At 39.5% G+C, this 20,988-nt stretch overlaps 2 protein-coding genes across 5 annotated transcripts in view; both read right to left on the bottom strand.

Moving 5' to 3' along the window:
- The window catches only part of LOC127568791 (CAP-Gly domain-containing linker protein 4-like), a 206,060-nt gene that overhangs the window by 14,996 nt on the left and 170,076 nt on the right, over window positions 1–20,988 (bottom strand). For 3 of the 4 annotated variants that reach the window (XM_052012954.1, XM_052012953.1, XM_052012955.1), the window contains one exon: window positions 17,602–17,677. In XM_052012954.1, coding sequence (XP_051868914.1) covers window positions 17,602–17,677 — 76 coding nt within the window. Of the gene's footprint in view, window positions 1–17,599; window positions 17,678–20,988 lie in introns of those variants that run through there. The other variant, XR_007956068.1, reaches the window with a different exon arrangement.
- The window catches only part of zgc:172090 (uncharacterized protein LOC565611 homolog), a 144,076-nt gene that overhangs the window by 57,632 nt on the left and 65,456 nt on the right, over window positions 1–20,988 (bottom strand). The gene's annotated exons all lie outside the window — the stretch shown is intronic.

Raw genomic sequence — 20,988 nt, 5'->3', positions numbered from 1 at the left:
GATGGGATCTATGAGCATTTAGAGAATCATGGACTGATTAGGGACAGCCAGCATGGATTTGTGAAGGGAAGATCTTGCCTCACAAGCCTGATAGGGTTCTTTGAGGAGGTGACCAGGAAGATTGATGAGGGTAGTGCAATAGATGTGGTTTACATGGATTTTAGTAAGGTGTTTGATAAGGTTCCGCATGGTAGGCTTCTTCAGAAGGTCAGAGGCCAAGGGATCCAGGGAAGCTTGGCAGTGTGGATTCAGAATTGGCTTGCCTGTAGAAAGCAGAGGGTTGTGGTGGAGGGAGTGCATTCAGATTGAAGGGCTGTGACTAGTGGTGTCCCACAGGGATTGGTTCTGGGACCTCTACTTTTTGTGATATTTATTAATGACTTAGATGAGGGGGTGGAAGGGTGGGTTAGCAAGTTTGCAGATGACACAAAGATCGGTGGTGTCGTGGATAGTGGGGAGGGCTGTCGAAGCTTACAGAGGGATATTGATAGGATGCAGAGCTGGGCTGATAAGTGGCAGATGGAGTTCAATCCGGAGAAGTGTGAGGTGGTACACTTTGGAAGGACAAACTCCAAGGCGGAGTACAAGGTAAATGGCAGGATTCTGGGCAGTGTAGAGGAGCAGAGGGATCTGTGGGTTCATATCCACAGATCCCTGAAAGTCGCCTCACAGGTAGATAGGGTAGTTAAGTAAGCTTATGGGATGTTAGCTTTCATAAATTGAGGGATCGAGTTTAAGAGCTGCAAAGTAATGATGCAGATTTATGAAACTCTGGTTAGGCCACACTTAGAGTACTGTGTCCAGTTCTGGTTGCCTCATTATAGGAAGGATGTGGAGGCGTTGGAAAGGGTGCAGAGGAGATTTACCAGGATGCTGCCTGGATTAGAGAGTATGGATTATGAGGAGAGACTAAAGGAGCTAGGGCTTTACTCATTGGAGAGAAGGAGGATGAGGGGAGACATGACAGAGGTATACAAGATATTAAGAGGAATACATAGACTGGACAGCCAGTGCCTCTTTCCCAGGGAACCAATGCTCAAAACAAGAGGACATGGCTTTAAGGTAATGGGTGGGAAGTTCAAGGGAGATGTCAGAGGGACGTTTTTCACCCAGAGAGTGGTTGATGCATGGAATGTGCTGCCTGGGGTGGTGGTGGAGGCTGATACATTGGTCAAGTTCAAGAGATTGTTAGATAAGCATACGGAGGAATTTAAGATAGAGGGATATGTGGGAGGAAGGGGATAGATAGTCTTGTGTGGTTTGGAGGGCGGCACAACATGGTGGGCTGAAGGGCCTGTATTGTTCTATGGTTCTAAGTGGGTTTTAAGAAGTGACTTGAAGAAGAACAAAAGAGGTATTGAAGTGGAAAAGTTTGAGGAGGGAATTCCAGAATTAAAGACCTTGGATACTGAAAGCACATTATGAAGCAATTAAATTTAGAAATGGTGATGAAACCAGAACAGGAAGAGACAGACTCTGTAGTGTGTTGGTGGCCAGGAAATCCAGCCAAGTCACTGAAGGACAACATACAGGTACAACAAGTGCAATAATTAGTAGGCAGGTTCTTTATTACAGGGGGGTTTGCCTGTAGGAGTAGAGAAGTCTAATTGCAATTTTATTGGACCCTGATAAGACTGCATCTAAAATATTATATAGTTTTGGTCTCTGTACCTAAGGAAGGATATACTTATTATGCAGGGAATGAAGCAAAGACTCACTGGACAGATTCCAGCAATGGTGGGTTTGCCACTTGAGGAGAGATCAAGTATAGTAGGAGTTTAGAAAAATGAGAGGAGATGTTACTGTAACTTACAAAATTGTAAAAGAGCTTGACAGGCTAGAAGCAAGGATATTTCCCTTAACTGAGGATTCTTGGGCCAGACTGCACAATTTGAGAATAAGAGATTGGCTGTTTAGCGCTAAGATGAGGAGAAATTTCTTCATTCAGAGAGAAGTAAACCTTTGTGGAAGCAGAATTGTTACACTCATTCAGAGATCGACAGACGAATGGGAAGGCTTGAGTTAAGATATGTGCAGATATTTTCATTTTATGCCTGACCTCATTTAAACGCGGCAGAAAGGAGGATTGCAGTGCAATAGACTAGACATAAGAAAAGCTGAAAGGATTCAGTAGCAGGTAAACTGTAATAGGGGCACTTCTGGGTGATGTTATTGAGGAAGGGCTCAAATATGACGCTAAAGTTGCAAACAATCTAGTTTAGCCTCAGACGGTTGCATGGAAGAGGAATGGAATTATTGACTGGGGAATGGAGTTTGCAGCGTATATCCAATGAACTTAGTCTCTCTTAGATATCAATGTCCAAATGCAGGATGTGGTAAATGTATCTTGTTGTGAAAAAGTGAAAATCTTCTTGATTCACAATACCAAAATAAAGATCACCATGAATTCACCACTGACTTTGATATCACAAAAAAGTATATGTTGAAGATGCTGTTTGGCTTTTATGATTCTAAATAAAACAACACATTGGGTGCCCAGTGGATGAAGCTAAAATTATATATGTATGAAAGTGAGATTTTTTGGAGGCATTGAAAGCTGAATGTTGTTGAAGAAGCCACCAGACTGCAGAATTTTGTTGCATCAACTCTGCAGAACTTTACTTGGAGCTCTTCCAGGCTACGTGCCCTTCCTGACCAGTTTCAATTTAATGCCTCAAAGAAACGATACATACATTAATTTTCTTCACAAGCTTAAGTACAACACATGAAAACTGCACCAAATAGTTTTTTTTAAAGGATGACGTATTTTTGCAGGTCAGAAAATATATTAATATGATTTATATAATGTTTTTTCAAGTTGACAGGATGAATCTTTACCTCATTTAACCAAATAATCCCCAACTAAACCAAAGGATAAGCTTGTAGACACTCTGGACACTCTGATGGGTTTATAAAATGAGGACACTATTTAAGAATTTGATCTTTTTCTTACTATTTCCTTTTTACTATCTATTTCCTTTTGACAGAATTTTTCTCAAAGGAATTGAATAGGTCGGTTTAATAATATAGCAGAATTTACCCATGTGTATATTTTTCCTATTAATTGTAGAAGTTCCAGAACTTGATGGCCAGAAAGAAACCTCTGAATCTACATTACGCCTTTCACATCCCTTTCAGAACATCCTAAATAAATTTCAAAGTTGAAAAACACTAATTAATAGTTATACTCAAGATGCCAGAGGAACTCGGTGGGTTAGGCAGCATCAATGGTGGGAAGAAGACTGTCAACGGAACTCTAGTGTACTCTGAAGGGCGGGGGCAGCTGGAATGGCTTGAATGGAGTAACACAACATCAGCATCAAAATTCAGTTGCATGTTTTCACAGTCAAAAATGCACCACTCAGTTTTCCACACCCAGGATGAGGCTTGGAAGATCAGATTGGAAACTTAATGGCACTCTGTAGAAGAACTCCTGTAGTGTAGCTCCATCTATGTGTGAGTGTACTGGATGGATTGGAGGGGTGGGTGGGGCGGCGGCGGTGGGGTGCAGTGGATTGGTAGTAGTGAGGAATGGATTGGGATGTATTCTGTATTTTATATGGTGTGAGTGGGAGGGATCGGAGACTCATAATGGGGAAATCCCATTCAGAATGCACAAAATGACTGAATTTTCTGACTGGCAAGTGCTTCATCCATGAAAAGTTGATTTTCAATTGAATAACATTGAAAAATATTTCCACATGAGGAAACACGCAAATATTTTCTAGTTAAAGACATTGCACTTATCAGAAGAGTAAGTTGCTAGTGTAACAATTTAGCTTCATTACCCTGCGAGCCCGGTTGGGTAATATACTGGCTTGGAGAGGAGTTGGCTAACTAATAGGAAACAAAATCTGGATAAATGGGTCATTTTCAGACTGGCAATCAGTAACTAGCGCGGTGGTCTTGGGATCAGTGCTGTGGCCTCAACAACTTACAGCCTGGATGAACAGAAGCAGTGTACTTTAGCCAAATTTCCTAATGATCCAGAGATAAATAGAAGAAAATCCAGCAGACATAGATGTGTTTGGTTGTTGGCAAGATTTAACAGGTGGAATTTAACATAGGAATATGCGAGGTTATCCATTTTGGAAGGAATAGTGAAAAAACAAATTCTTCTTTAAATGGAATGAGACTACAAAATGTTATAGAACATAAAACACTACAGCACAGTACAGGCCCTTCGGCTCACAATGTTGTGCCGGCATTTTATCCTGCTCTAAGATCTATCTAACCCTTCCCTCCCACATAGCCCCCTATTTTTCTATCATTCATGTGTCCATCTAAGAGTCTCTTAAATATCCCTAATGTATCTGCCCCCACAATCTCTGCCGGCAGTGCGTTCCACGCACCCACCACTCTCTGTGTAAAAAACTTACCCAACATCCCCCTTATACCTTCCTCCAATCACCTTAAAATTATGTCCCCTTGTGTTAGCCATTGTTGCACAGGGAAAAAGTTTCTGACTGTCCACTCGACCTATGCCTCTTATCATCTTGTACACCCCTATCAAGTCCCCTCTCTTCCTCCTTCTCTCCAAAGAGAAAAGCCCTAGCTCACTCAACCCATCCAACACTCCATACGCCTTCTTAACACCCTATCAACCTGCATGGCCACCTTGAGGGATCTATGGATGTGGACCCCAAGATCCCTCTGTTCCTCCACACTGCTGAGTCCTGCCATCAATCTTGTATTCTGCCTTTGAATTCGATCTCCCAAAGTGTATCACTTCACACTTATCTGGGTTGAACTCTATCTGCCACTTCTCAGTCCAGCTCTGCATTCTATCAATATCCTGTTGTAGTCTACAGCAACCTTCTACACTATCCACAACACCACCAACCTTTGTATCATCAGCAAACTTACTAACCCACCTTTCCACATCCTCATCCAAGTCATTTATAAAAATCACAAAGAGCAGGGGTCCCAGAACAGATCCCTGCGGAACACAACTGGTCACCGACCTCCAGGCAGGATACACTCCATCTACTACCACCCTCTGTCTTCTATGGTGCAGAGTATGGGTGTCCTAGAGCATAAAACACAAAAAGTTGGCATGCAAGTACAGCAAGTAATTAGTAAGGCTAGTGGAATGTTGGCCTGTATTGCAACGGGTATGCAATATAAACACACAGGAGTTTTAACAGCGTAGCCCATATCTGGAGTACTGTGTACAGCTTTAGTCTCCATGTCCAAGGAAGGATAATCTTACAATAGAGGTAGTTTTCAGATAAAGTAACTAGATTGGTTCCTGGGATGAAGGCTGACATGAAGAGTTGTGCAGCCTATATTGACTGAAGGTTAGAAGCAGAAGGGGTGATCTTGTTGAAACATCTAAAGGGATTGATAGGCTGGATGCTTACAAGATGTTTCCCTTAGTAAGGATATCTAGAACTAAATGGTATAAACTGCTACCCTATATTTGAGAGAGAAAATCCACAATTTGCCAAAGAGATAGTTAGAAAAGAATCTGAAAAATCAGAATATGTTTCACTAAAAAAAGGTTGTATCCTTTACTTTGTAGAGTGCCTTAAAATGCCTTCTTGTTGTGAAGAGTTTTAAGGAAGTTTTAAGGAAGTTTTAAGGGTGTAGCTACAAGTATACATAAGCTGATATCTGCTATTTGAAATTACATTTTTATGTATCATCACAAATTAATCTTATCTGATATGAATGAATGCAGGAACCTTTGCTTCCAACTCCGTCAACAATTATTAACCAGAAATGTTACAACTGTAAGTTAATAAAAAAAAGATGATATAAATGTTTTAAGGTTTTAACAAACTACTTGGAATTTAGAGAATTTAGAGAAAGGTCATTTGGCATAATTGGCATTTATCCTCCAAATGAGCCTCCAGCCTCCCTACTTCATCTAATCTTTATCACCATAACCATCTATTCTTTTCTCGATTGCATATTTATCTGGAATCAGGAAACTCCAAGTTACTGGAAGAATAAACAAAATATTATAATTGAGAATGCCATCGCAAACAAAAGTCAAGATATAAATGCAACAAAAGATGCAAATAGCCTTTTGAAACAGCTACATGCTCCAATGTATTCAAAGTAACTGTAATTGGCATTTAGCATACAAGAAAAATGCTCTGAATAATTAATCTGCATAGATTTTCATCCTTGAAGTAGATTTCATGGCACCATGATTTGTGACATCCAAAACCCCATTATATTCCTGCAATCATTAAGTCAATTATTTTTGATGAATTCCTCTATTAATTATTTCTTTTTTATCTTAGTAATACTTCTCTTCATTCTTCTGCTTTAAGCTTTCTTTCCTTCTTGCAGCTTCATTTTTTTAATCAGTAAAATAGATCTTTTTGCTATTTCATATTGTTTTTCACCACAAAGCAATCACCATGCCTTCATTCCACAGGCACCAATATTAATGGATGCAAATACGGATGGTGGGAGTTGCAGTCGAATATCTGATTTTTAAAATAATAATGCATATTGCCCCAGAAATTGGACTTCTCTGAATTGTGTGTGCTAAATTGGTGCTATTTAAATTTCTATATGATTGTCTCATCCATACTGCAGCTGCTCTAAAGCAGTGTGATGTGACATCTGGCTGTGCATGAAGGATCTGATGGGCAGGGCCCTTCACACCACCAAACAAGCACATCTTGGGATTTGCTTGAAAGTTCTGGTGATGAGCCCTTCGGTCAAATTACTTTGGCAGTCTGCTCAGGGAACCATCTGACAGGAACCACCATAGCACTTAATCGGGGTGGGAGTGCACAGAGGTGCTGTGATCTTTATAAGTGCTGCCCTTCTCAAAACTGGCTCAAAACATTAAAATCGCAATCGGTGAAAATAAAAGTGTTGTCCCTGTCTTCACATACTGTTTCCAACCTTCTCATGATGCACCCCATGTTTAACTTGAATCAGAAATGAAGGGCATAAGTTGCACCCTTTTCATCCATTTTCTGGTGGCACGTCAGAAATGTGCGCGTACACACACGCACACACACACATGTTGATGGCATCTACACATGTACAAAATACCACAGAGAAATGACAGACATCAAAGAGTCAGAGAGATACAGCACTGAAGCAAGCCTAGCTAGTCCACACCGACCATCAACCAGTCATTTACACAATGCTACATTAATCTCATTCTCCCTACATTTTATTAACTCCACAGATTCTACCACTTACCTACACATTAGGGGTAATTTGCAGTGGTCAATTAACTTAATGACCTGCACATCTTTGGGATGTAAGAGGATACTGGAGCACTGAGAGGAAACACACATGGACACAGGTAGAACGTGCAAACTCCACGCATACAGCACCCGGGACAGAATTGAACCTATGTCTCTGCATCTGTGAGGCAGTGGCTCTATTAGCTGTGTCATTGTGACATCCTTGTTAGGTTGAGTCACAACATGAAGTGCCTGGTCCAATTCCCCATTGAGTTGGACTTCACAGAAAATGAGGGCAAATACTTAAAAACATGTACATTTAATGAATGGTTTGTGCATAAAAAAATGTTTATTTTCCTATTTTAATTTTAGGCAATATTCTTTCTGATGTAAGGTCTCTAGCTTTGTACACGGGCTAATGTGCTCTGTATTAGCAACATCACTTGTTCTGTTTTATTTCTTTTCCCAATTGTAATAAAAGATAATGCTAATTTTAATTCCCAGCTCCCTCTCAATGTCTCTGAATTTTCAACGTTACTGCCAGAAAGAAAAAGATCTGTTTTGTACTACCATTTTGTTTTCTTTCTTGACACTGTGGATGCATTCCAGGAATCCTACCAGAGTTTTCAAAATACAAATTTTAGATCTCAGCTAAAATAAATTACCTAAAATTCTTCCTGCTGCAGAAACCTGGAAATATGTAAAGCAGACACTGAAGAACAGAGATCACAATAAAAACAATTAATAAATGAGCAGACAGAAGCTCTGAAAGTCAAAAGGAACCAAGAAATCAAATAGAAAAAGTAATAGAGGAAACAAGATTAAAGCCTAAGACTAACATAAATAATTGTGGATTCATAAAGTGTGTTGAAGTCCTGAAGATGAAGTTAATGTGCAAATATATATAAAATGCTTTGTATTAATTCACTCTTCCTGTAAGTCCAATGTACCTTAGCACACTTCCATTCCACTATGTTGATATTACCCCACTGTTATAAAATAACAAATCTTCCAACTCCATTGCCCAGAAGTTAAATTGCATAAAGCTGTTTTTCTAACCCCCCAATGTATTGTTACTGAAAACAGTACTTCATAACTGGAAATTCAACCAGGTACTTCTGGGTACAAGTCATCCTTACAGACCTGGAGCATTATAAGAAAACTTGGCCACAGGGTCCCAGGATACTCCCACATTAACATGGTCTCCCTTCCACACCAATGGATTAGGTTGCCTGCAAAGTAGGTGAATGGCTTTCCTTCAATCTCTGTCTTTGTCCTTGCATTGGGATTGTAACTGGCAGTCAAACACTGGGTGTTCCTGTGCTTGCATGCAATTGGATGTTGGGAAGCTGGTATTGACACTTTCTTTTTGTTGCAGCATGGGGAGGGGATAGAGGGATTGGAGCTCAGCAGTTAGAAAACAAGGAATGGAGAAATCAGAGTAGGGAAGTTAGAAGATAGAAGGAATGGGGATACCAGAGGGTGAAATCACAGATTTGGTGGGTTCCAGGTTCTGAACAAGAGATTGTGGGATTGGAGGACAGCAGATTGATTGAGCTGCCTGGAAATTGATGTGATTTGGGAAACAGCGTTTAACACAGGAATCTCAGCAATGTATTCTACATACCCTGTAGGCCTCACAGATCAGTGGAAGAGAATAAAACCATGTTGTCTTTAGAATGACCGATGACAGGTACCCCCAGGACACTGCGATCCCCTGATAGCCTACAATGCTCCAAAGGAAGTGTTGCACAGAAAATGTCATCATCACATGGGTACCAAATGCAGAAGTCAAGTTTGGGATACAAAGTGACTCCTGTTTGGCAGTGCCCATCAAGTTTTCCACAGTACACAAAACAATCTGGGAACAATCCTGATCATGTTTCCTTCATTAAGAGATTGATTTTCAATTGAATAATGCTGAAAAAGAACACAATGCTGTTGAATTTTCAGGCACCCAATGTAACGTTGTAACTACAGCATCTAATTTCATTTGACATTTTCACTACTAATTGTTCGATGGAATAGACTTAGCATATTAAAGAATGTCATCTTGTCACAATCATTAATAAGCTATTTTTAATTCAAGTATTTTCAATGGCATAATTAATCCATTCATCAAAACTGAAATTATAAATAGTTAAAAGTAACTAACTTAGTGGATAATACATAATAGTGACCATTGAAAAGTTCATTCTACGGTCCAGTGCCATGAATGAAAATTTCTATCACTGAAATCTCACCCATTTCTACCCTAACTTTTCATCACTCCTCCCCACCCCACTGCCAAAACCCCACTTTAACTCTGAAAGTCACAGCTATTCCTTTGTCAACAGTAAATTCAATAAATTCCGATATTGCATCCCATGCCCCTACCTGTGCAAACTCTGCTGCCAACATTATTTCATGAGTACTTTGGAGGTTTGTTAATGTACACTGTGCAAAATTATAACTATTACTATCTGCTGATATTAAATGCATTAAAAAGATTAAGCTTTTATGAAAAGAAATCTATCATTCAAAACTGAAGTTAAATTCAAAGGTTTAATTCTGTCTCAAAAATAAATACCTTTAAATCACGTACACTCGTGGAATGGATTTTACTGGAGCTCTATTTGACAGGGAACACAGTAAAATGTCAGGCAAGAACTGAGTGGAAATTAAGTTTAACGAAAGCTAAATTACAGCTAAGCACAGCCTTAAAACACTTCATTGTTATTTGTACTGCAAAATGTATTCCCTATTTTCAACAAAATATGTTCACTGTTCATAGTTTTAGTTGTTATGAACAGATTATTCATAACAATGAAAATGAAAAGCCACGCATTAATTGGTCTGTTAATGGATTTGACAAGATGGTCTAACCCAGCCTATGAATTAATTAGCAGTAAAACTGTCAAATGGTTCTATGGACATCTATGGTTAAACATTGACACCATGATCAGTTCCTCTAAATGGAAATAAATCAAAAATAATTCAAAAATAGTCCTTTAAAATATCTTCATAAATATAATATTGCTACATGTCAATAGAAGACATCAATTATTTCAATTGTGAGAAACACAAACTTCACCAGACTCAGTTCTGTATGCCCCAACATCAACCCAGAAGAGCAAAAATTAAAAAAAAACGGTTTTGCAGATAAAATTAAAGATCGGTTAAACTTTACTTCATCTGATGGTAAACTATTTAGGACCACAGAAAAAGGTATTAAAACAGTTAAAGCAAAGTAAACCAGTCAACAAATTCTTAAAATAATAAGGATTGAAAATGGAAATGAAGTAGCTGTGGTTTATATGGACTTCTAAAAAACATTTTATAAAGTACCATATAAGAGACCTGAAAATAAGAGAAATCAGACTAATTAGAGAGTTGGTTTAATACTTTGAACAAATGATAGGTCAAAGGGAAGATTCATGCACTGGAAAGAAATTGAGAGAGCAATTGTCAACAGCTGACCGCCTGTTTCCCACCTAATAAATGAGGGCCAGGAACTGAAGGTATGCAAGTCAGTATCATGGCTACACAATTAATGCAGTTCTCAGATAGGTTTGTAAATGGATGATCAGCCTACTTCCCTGACATAAATTAATTGCTGCTTAAGTGTGTAAATGGCGATCCTACATTATTTGGAGTTTCAGGTACAAATGAATTGATGAACTGTGCCTCTGCCACACACAGTGAAGGTGATAACCAAAGGCCTTTGTGGGTGGCATGGTGGTGACAACTCAGATAATGATTCAGGAAGTTATTTTTGGTGCATCTGGAAAGGCCAGGCACTTCCAGGGAACACATTTCTCCACCCAATTCATCCACTCCATCTTGGTACCATAATTACTTCAAGCATCAGCCCAGATGCACCCACTCATGAATAGGTGCAACATAGTTATTGACAGACCAACAAAGGGCAGCTATCACCATTCTTGAAACTACAAGGAAAAGAACAAAAGGGCACATGTAAAATTCAGCCACCTGACTTCAGTTTGTGTGTAAGCCCAGCATAACATGGAAGAGCTTACTTAAATTCATAACCAATCAGATGCAAAAAAACTGACTGGGATTCATCAAAAGGTCCCTCTAAACGATAGCTTAATATATATTTATTATAGTTCTACAGGAAGGATCTATAGTTAGTTTCTGGCAAACGTTGATTAAAAGTATTAGCTGGAAGGTTGCACATGGTTGTTGAGTCTCTGATAGCACAGTTCATTGAAATCAGCTAAATCAGTACGAGAGATTGTGGAAATTCAAGTACATATTGAATTAAGAATACAAATAAAGTTTCGACACTCTTCTAATCTAATTTATAAAACAAGACAGATAATGAGAAAGTCACTAGGTATTGATTGATTGATCACAGAATCATGAATCAGGAAGTGTTTCGAGAAGCCATCAGTGATATTGTGAAACAGACATAACTACAGACTGAATCTGGACCTTCATGAGACAAAAGGATCAATGCCAGAACGTAACATTCCTTCATTCTCACTATTCTCATTGGGGGGGCTCGCTTGGCTTTGCTCAGACTCAAGATCTCAGAGGCCTAATAAATTGACAACAAAACAGCAGCCATCTGTTTATAGTGAAATAAGAAATAATGGGTCCACTCTGAAACATGTCCCATGGCATCCAAGGCGTCAACAGTGGGCAGAAGAGCTAGTTGTTTCTATGGTAATGTGAGATAATTGGACGCCTAGGCTAAAACAGTGAAATACCTATATGGTGAAATCTGGTCATGAGGCTCACAATGAGAAACTATCTGGAGCAATAATTTCCATGCTCTTCTACACCTGATTGACTCAGTCACAATAACTAGTTGCTACATAAAATGGAAAATGAAGATGGCTGTGTGACAACAAATTGTCCAGCTGCAGTGGAATGAAGATGGACAAGATGAGTCACCTCCAGAATTCAGCTCTCTGTCTGAAACAAGGTAGTAATGAGGTCTGTAGTCCTGGGTATCAACTGTCAGGTTACTAAAGAATGATCATGAAAGTACTGTTGATAACTCCTTCCATTGCTTTGCTGATGATTGAGAATGGACTAATTGGGTGCAATTAGCTGGAGTGGATTGGTCTTGCTTCTTATATCTCCCTGGTCAACTCATCAATCTCACCACTTTTCACAATAATTTCCCCTGCAAGAATACAAAAGCAGCCCATCCCTTCCCTCCATCCAGATACCCAAACAGTTCCATCAGGTGAAGCAGTGACTCACTTGCATATCTTCCAACCTTGTGCATTATTCATTACTCATGATGTGATCTGCTCCACATTGGAGGAACCAAACACAGATCGATGACTGCTTTGCAAAATATCTTTCTTCAGTCTGGAGAAGCCACCCTGAGCTTCCAGTTGCCTGTCACTTTAATTCTCCATCCCACTCCCATTGTGTGGTTTCCTGTATTGTTCCAATAAGGCCCGAAGTAGGCTTGAAGAAAAACAACTCATCTATTGGTGCACATTGCAGCTTTTGGGACTCAATGTTGAATTCAACGATTTCAGATCACTCACTTTCTCTAAATGTATCAGAACTGGCCAGTTCTGCTATATGCTTAGCCCACTGCTCTACTCTCTTTACATTCATGACTATGTGGCTAAGCACAGCTCAAACACCATCTATAAGTTTGCCAATGACATCACTGTTGTTGGTAGAATCTCAGATAGCGATGAGGAGGCTTACAGGAGTGAGGTAGATCGGCTGGTTGAGTGGTGTCACAACAACAACCTCACACTCAACGTCAGCAAGACCAAGGAACTGAATGTGGACTTCAAGAAGGGGAAGTCAGGAGAATACACACCAGTCCTCATTGAGGGGTCAAAGGTGGAAAGGCGAGCAGCTTCAAGTTCCTGGGCGTCAACATCTCAGAGGATCTATCCTGGGCCCAAGCACATTGATGCAATCATGAAGAAGGCATACCAGTGGCTCTACTACGTTAGGAGTTTGAGAAGATTTGGTATGTCATCAAAGACTCTTACAAATTTCTATAGATATACAGTGGAAAGCATCCTGACCGGTTGCATCACAGCCTGGTATGGAGCCTCCTATGCTCAGGATCGCAAGAGGCTGGAGAGGGTTATAGACTCAGCCAGCTCCATCACAGGCACAACCCTCCCCACCATCGAGGACATCTTCAAGAGGCAGTGTCTCAAAAAGGCGACATCTATCATTAAGGACCCTCACCATCCGGGATGCTCCCTCTTCTTGTTACTACCGTCAGGGAGGAGGTACAGGAGCCTGAAGAGCCAAACTCAATGACTCAGGAATGGCCTCTTCCCCTCCGCAAAACAAAAATTTCACGTCATATGTCAGTGATCATAAATTTGGTTCTGATTCTAATGCCTTCATAAATCTATCAAATAACTTCATCAACTGCTTCGGATCATGGCAATTGTGGCCCCATTCCATCCTAGGTATTCCCTTTTCCCCCTTCCACTCTCTGTAACATAAAACGATTTTTCGCTTTCTCAGTTCTGACAAAGGGACTTCAATCTAAAATTTTGATTTTGTTTCTATTTCCACAGATACTGCCTGATCTGCTGAGTGTTTCCAACATTTTCTGTTTTTATTTCCGATTTCCAGCATCTGCATTATTTTTATTTTCAATCCCATAGTGAAGTAGTCACCATGTTGTCCTCAGTCTACTGCTGATCATCCAAGTGTTCATTTAAGCCCACAACACAAACACTGCAAGGAACCCAAAACTGCAACATGCCAAACCAAATCAAACATTCAGCCAACAGAAAAATCGTACAATAATTGACATACCTTGGGTTGAGTGTTTCCAGCACTTTCAGTTTTTATACCACTATGGGGTCTTGCTCTTAAGGAAGGTGGGCATCGCTGGAAGTTCATCATGTATTTACATTTCTTAATTGCCACTGAAAGCAGTGAGCAGCTGCCTTCCTATTGCACTGCAGTATTCATGGTGAAGAACTCCCACAGTTCTCACCGGTAGATTGTTCCAACATATTTAATGACTGAGCACAAAGAAAGGGACTACACCTTCCCAAGTTAGGATGGAGTTTTAGACTATCTATAATTGCTTTCCTTTTCCAGGTGGTGAGGATTCTTTTCTATGTGTTAGCAAAGAAGCTTTGACTAGTTGCTGCCATCTATTTTATATATGGTATACATTGCACACATCCTGTGTTAATGGTGGGCTGCAGTGAACAATTGATGTGAATGGTGGGGTTGGAATGCAATGGACTGCATTCTGGTGAAATAGCTTTCTGATGAATAAACTAGAGTATCTCCAATGTCTGTGGAGTCTAGACATCTTCTTAAGCAACCCCGACTTGTGCCTTGTAGATAGTAGAATGTCAATGTGAAATTGAGTCCCTTGCTGCAAAATACACAGTCCCTGAGTGCTTTATAACCATAAAACATAAGTGGCTAATCCAGGTTAGATTTTGGAAGGTACAAATGAAGTAGAAGACTCTCTCTGGAGAGTCCAACAGAGTATCTCCTACCTGTTCAGGCGACAGAATGTAATTTTGAGCAACGTGATGACAGTCCACCATGTTCCTAGTGGCTTATAGCTACCTTTGTCGTTGCATCTTCCATCACTGGACAGCACAGTGACACAGCAGATAGCACTGCTGCTACACAGCTCCAGCGACCAGTGTTTGATCCTCTCCTCAGGTGCTGTATGCATGGAGTTTTTCCATTTTCTGTGACTATGTGCATTTCCCCAAGGTGCTCTGGTTTCCTTCCTCATCCCAAGGGACATGCTGCTAGGTTAATTAGCCTCTGTAATTTGTTCTTACTGTAGGTGAGTAAAAGAAGAATCAGGAAGGAGTGGATGGGCATGTGCGAGAGAATAAGTTATAGGGAAATAAACAAGGGAGTAAAATTGGTTGGAATACTCTGAGAGCTGGCATAGACTCGATAGGCCAAATGGCCTCTTATATCATAAGAAAATATGAGACATGAAATATCAAATATGATTTCCAGGTGACCACACGGAAGTGAGGACACAAGGATAAAGGGAAGAGCTCTCATCCTCAAAAGACATCTGTTAGTCTGGAGTAGCAAATAGAATGATGAGGACACAATGTCTTGCCTCAGAATGAACAAGTCATGCATGCTTCCCTGATGTATAGCACAGATCACTCAGATATTTTTCAGGCCATTTGCTTACTCAGTGAACAACAGCCCTTTCTGCTAATGAACAGGTCAAGATGCACATATTGAGCTCTTAGACCAGTGTGTAGTCTAATATTTCCTTCACACGAGAGGCCTGCTGTCTGAGAAAATCTGTGTGCATCTTCTCTTTTGCTCTCTGTTCAAGGAGAAGGAGATGAAATCCCCTACCATTGGATAGAAAACTTCCATCATGCAGGGGTGTGCTGTGAATTATTTTTAATTCATTCAAGGGATGTGGACTTCATTTAATTGCCCATCCCTAGTTGCCCCTGAGAAGGTGCTGGTGAGCTGCCTTCTTGAACCACTGCAGTGCTTGAGGTCTGGGTATACTCACAATGGTGTTAGGCAGAGAGTTCCAGGATCTTGACCCAGTGACAGTGAAGGAATGGTGATATATATCCAAGTCAGGATATGTGTGGCTTGCAGGCCAACTTCCACGTGGTGGTTTTCCCATGCTTTTGCTGCCCTTGTCCTTCTAGCTGATAGAGGTTCTGGGTTTGGAAGATGTTGTCTAAGGAGTCTTGGTGAGTTGCTGCAGTCATCCTGCTGCTACTGTGCGTCAGTGGTGGAGTGAATGAATGGTTGCGGATGGGGTGTCTATCAAGTAGGCTGCTACGTCCTGTATGGTGGCGAGCTTCTGAAGTGTTTTTGAAGCTGCATTCATCCAAGCAAGTGCGGAGTATTCCATCACACTCCTAACTTGAGCCTTGTAGATGGTGGACAGGCTTTGGGGAACTAGGAGGTGAGTTACTCGTTGCAGAATTATATATTGTGTGTATTGTGTATATGGCTACTCCAGTTCAGCTTCTGGTCAATGGTAACCCCCAGGATATTCATCGTGGTGGATTCAGTAATGGTAATGTCATTAAATGTCAGGGGATGATAGCTGGATTTTCTCTTGTTGAATATGGTTATTGCCTGGCACTCGTGTGGTACGAATGTTACTTGCCACCTATTAGCCCAGACCCGGATATTGTCCATGTCTTGCAGCATTTAGTCGTGGACAGCTTTATTATTTGAGGAGCCGTGGATGGTGCCGAACATTCTGCAATCATCAGCGAACATCTCTACTACTGACCTTACCATTGTAGCAATTGTCAGTTGTTGCCTGCAATGAACTGGAAGCTTTCACTTCTACAGGCAGAGCAATCTACACAAGGACGTTTATTGGAGTCCTGCCTGCAGCCTGTGACTGATCTCTGCAACCACTGCCTGTAAATCTTAGATTCCAGGTATATTTCGTCCTGTAGATGTGGAATTAGGAGTGTTGCTCCTGCAAGATTCTTGAGAAATAAGTTCTTCTAGTAAAAGAAGCTCCTCCTTCTCCACCTTAGCTTTGTCTGGTAAGATTAATCCAAAGTTTGCAATAATAATTCAAAGAGAACACTAGTGACAGATTGGTTATTGGTTTCTGATATTGGGAGAAAATGAGTTAGTGTACATGAAGAACCCCCTCAGAGATAAAAGTAATGGCAGTTACAAAATCTATATTTTCTGAAACAGAACTACTCAGTAACTGAAAAGCAATAAACTGTAGATGCTTGAAATCTGAAAATAAAAACAGAAAATGCTAGCATACTCAACAGTTTAAGCAGCAACAGTGGAGAGAGAAACAGAGTTAAAGTTTGAGGTTAATGACCCTTCATCAGAAATGGAAAAGTGAGAAAATTTTACATTGATCTAGAGCAAAAGATGAAATTGCTGGAAGAGCTCAGCAGGTGATGAAATTCCAGCACCTGTAGTCTTAAGTGTTTCCATTCTACTACTCCAGTAGGAATTCTCGTGAAGGTATGCCCACCTTGAAGAAGTTCTTCACCTTTCGTTGATGGGAGTTTTATGAGTCCCTCGCCCACTGTTCTCCCTCCGTCATTTTGACTCTCTTCTGCTTTTCTACAATGTTCTCACCAAGACTCTGTATCACAGCCATGTGTCCTTTAAAAACAGATGCTGCTTGACCTGCTGAGTTCCTCCATCAATTTATTTTTTGAACCCGAAACATTAACTGTTTCTCTCTCCATAGATGTGACTGATCTGCTGAGCATCCCCATCATTTTATTTTATTTAAAACTAGTCATTACTGTCTATAAATTCACCCTCATGCCACATAACTTCACGCACAAGGAATACATCACAAGATACTAAGATCAGTGTCAAATGTTATTTACTGGTCATTAGAAGAAATATAATTGAACATCAACCAACACTGGGAGCTGTCCCATGCAATGGGAGAACCAATAATCACTATGATTGTATGATGTGCTATTAAGAAATTTCCAGCATTGAATGTTACCTGCTTGAAGAGTTCTTTCGTTTGAACTCCCCTGGCGATGGAAGAGCAGATGGGGTGCTGTAACTTCGATGGAAACCTATACGCCAGGAACAATTAATAAAAGGTTTTAAGAAAATCATTGTTTTTTTTAACAAGCCTTCTAAGGCCCAGAGTGGTTTCAAAATAATTTAATCCTATATAGAGAGTTAACATACAATTTACATAAAAATGAGAAATTAAACAATGTCCTCAAAAATGCAAAATTGCTTGGTATTTCTACAAAATTAAAACAAGTCCATTGCTTTAAAAAAAATGTGCCCACAGTTTGTTCCCTTCAGAGGGGGTACATGTTAGTTTGTTGATTCCCATTTAAACATGATGCAAGACTCCTGTAAAGGCATGCAAACAGTTGAAATATTAGAAAATTCTGCATGCCCTCTTACTTGTTTCAGCCCAGCAATAGACTGGGCATCAAACCAGATGATAGATGAACAGCGCACGGCTCATTCACTTAATGTTCTAATAACTTTACTGGTGCATTCAAGAGGGCAGAATGGCAGAGCTACCAACCAAGGAGAAGAACACACAAATTCACAGATCCAGATCTCAACAAAATCATTGGCCACAACTCCCACGACTCCAGATGATATGAGTGACATTTCTGTATGCCATTAAAGTACACAGAAATGTCACTCATTTCATCTGGAAGGGGGAGTTCAACCTTCCGAGCACCAAGAATGTAGAATAATGCTGAGAAAATTTCAATGATCTCACCAGAGCCAACAATGGGCATTCTCGCCTTTTCCTCCTTCCTCACCTTCTTAACATTCTCCCAACCAGTCCTTTACAGTTCACTCTAGATAAGGGCAGTTCTACCTTGGCATCTTGTATTATAGCTACTCAAGTCTCCTAAAAGCAATTACTTAGACATACAACCCTAAAACCTTTTCCTCTATTTACCAATCTAACAACAATAAAATCGGATAATTTCCTACTTAAAAGAGTAACTAGGGTCTAAAATTCTCACAATCCAATCCTTATTCAAACAAATCCCTTTGCTTCAGTTTCTCCACTCTGCACAACCCATTTCAAAATCCATCTCTTCTTTAGGTGTTTCAGCATCCATCTTAATTTCCTTTCCATACATTGACATCCTTCTTTCAATTAAACACTTTGAGGTTATTTAAATGTGAGTAGCACTGTCCAAATTCAAGTTGCTCTGGTCTCATTATAATTGAAAACAAAGGATGGCCACCTTAATTCAAGTTCAGAATATTAATAAATTACTGCTGAACAAATTAAGCAGAAAGAAGTCAAAATTAATTTACACTAAACTTTTTAACACAACCCTCTATATTAAGTCTGATTTAGTTCAGAGGAACTAAAGGCATTTTTATAGAGATTTCTACTACTATTTGGTTATGCATTCCACTCTAAAGAATACCTAATGCATTCTAACAGTGTAATAAATCACTGTCAATTTAGCCAGTCACAAGACGTGCATCAAATAGAAAAATGGAGTATCCTTACAAACATCACCCTGTGAAATGAATATCATGTAAGGAATATCATGATCTTTTCCTCCACTGTGTAGTCTAAATGTGGGAACAAACCAAGGAATACAAAGAAATGCCTCAGTTAACCAATATGTTGCAACGAAAATCAATAAATTGCTCATTGGTTTAATGCACATATAATTAAATGCATAATTTTCAGAATGAAGTTTTACAATTAACTAATTAATTTCCAACATTCTGATTTTTGTAGCATATAACAAATCATTTATTCACCTAAATTCAGATTATTCTTTTATCAGCCTATTACCAATATAGAAAAAATATTTCAAACACTTTTATGCAAATTCATTGAAATCCTGACACACATGCCCATCCAGAGGTATAATAAGACTGAACGACTAGGTATAGTAAGATCAATCCAGCATGCTCCAGCTAATTGCTTGAGAAATGGGCAGTGACATATATTATACAGTCCACACTTCTGAAAGTATCTATTTTAAATTCAAGAGTGAAAAGATCAACAACTAGATTACTATGTCTTTAAACTTCAATCTTTCAAGTAGTACTTCAAGCTCTATTAGCCTTATATCTAAGATGCATTCCCTTTTGTGTGCTTATCTTTCTTTTTGTACCAAGGTGCAAAGCCATATAAACAGCTAAACTGTTCCAAACAACTAAGCTTCTCCATTAAAGTCAACATTTGTGACCTGACTTTTGTGCCTACGCATTGGCTTATGCTGCTCAGAACATGAGGTGCAAACACAATGAAGCCAGCTACAAATAATGAAAATTTAGCTGATGTTGGAAATCTGAAATAAAAACAGAAAACAGTCAAAATACTCAGCTGGTCAGGCAGCATTTGTGGAAAGTTCACATTTCAGGTTGAAAACCCTTCATTAGATGCTGCCTGGCCTGGTAGTGTTTCCAGCCACAAAAAAGTTGTACTGTCATCTTACTTCTAAGCAAAAAGTACCAACATTGCAGAAGATGTTCATATAGCTGGTCTTACCATTCCCTCATTTTAACTTTAGATAATTGTAGGTGACTATGTTCCTGGATACGGGACTCACTACTGCCTGTACAGTCAACTCAATTGTATTATTAAATTGGAGTCCTCATCTTTCATGCTATCTTCATTCACTGTCATCCAATTCAGAAACACAGGCACATTCAGCCCAAGAGCCTGTTAGACTTTTCAATAGCTAATGATCTTTTCCATCTACTTGCTTTGGTTCTAAAATCTAGTTATGAAATTTTCAATTGATTTAGCCTCTGCAGCTTTTTGGAAATGTTAGTTTCCAATTTCCACTGCCTCTTTTTGAAGAATTTCTTTCTGACACCACTCCTAATTTTAAAGGTCATAGTGCCTTGATCAGAACTTCAAAGACAAAAAAGCTGCAGATGTTGGATATCTGAAATAAAAATACAAAATGCTAGATATATTTGGCAGGTCAGGCAGCATCTATGGAGAAAGAAACAGGAAGTAACATTTCAGGTCAGTAACATTTCATTGATTCTAATCAAACATTATCACCAAGTTCACTGTCAGGAAAGATGATTCATCACGTTCTATTTCTTGGGTAACCAGTTTAGGAGAAATGACAAAGTGAAACTGCAGGTTAGCAAAATGGGTAATGATAAATTGAGTCTGTCAGGAAGGACCGTGCATGCAAATGCTTTCTATTAGAATTTGAGCAGGGAAAAATGGGACAAGGACAAAACTGAAAGCTCTTTATCTGAATGCACTGAGCATTCATAACAAGGTAGAAGAATTAATGACACAAATAGAAATAAATGTATACAATCTAATAGCCAATATATATAGGGCTGCAAAGTGACCAAGGTTGGAAAATATATATTCCAGTACACTTAACTTTCAGAAGGGAATGGC

This window comes from Pristis pectinata, chromosome 3 (genome assembly GCF_009764475.1).
Source record: "Pristis pectinata isolate sPriPec2 chromosome 3, sPriPec2.1.pri, whole genome shotgun sequence".
NCBI classification, from domain to species: domain Eukaryota; kingdom Metazoa; phylum Chordata; class Chondrichthyes; order Rhinopristiformes; family Pristidae; genus Pristis; species Pristis pectinata.
Note: the sequence above shows the minus strand (reverse complement) of the source record. Positions and strands in the feature narration are given on the sequence as shown.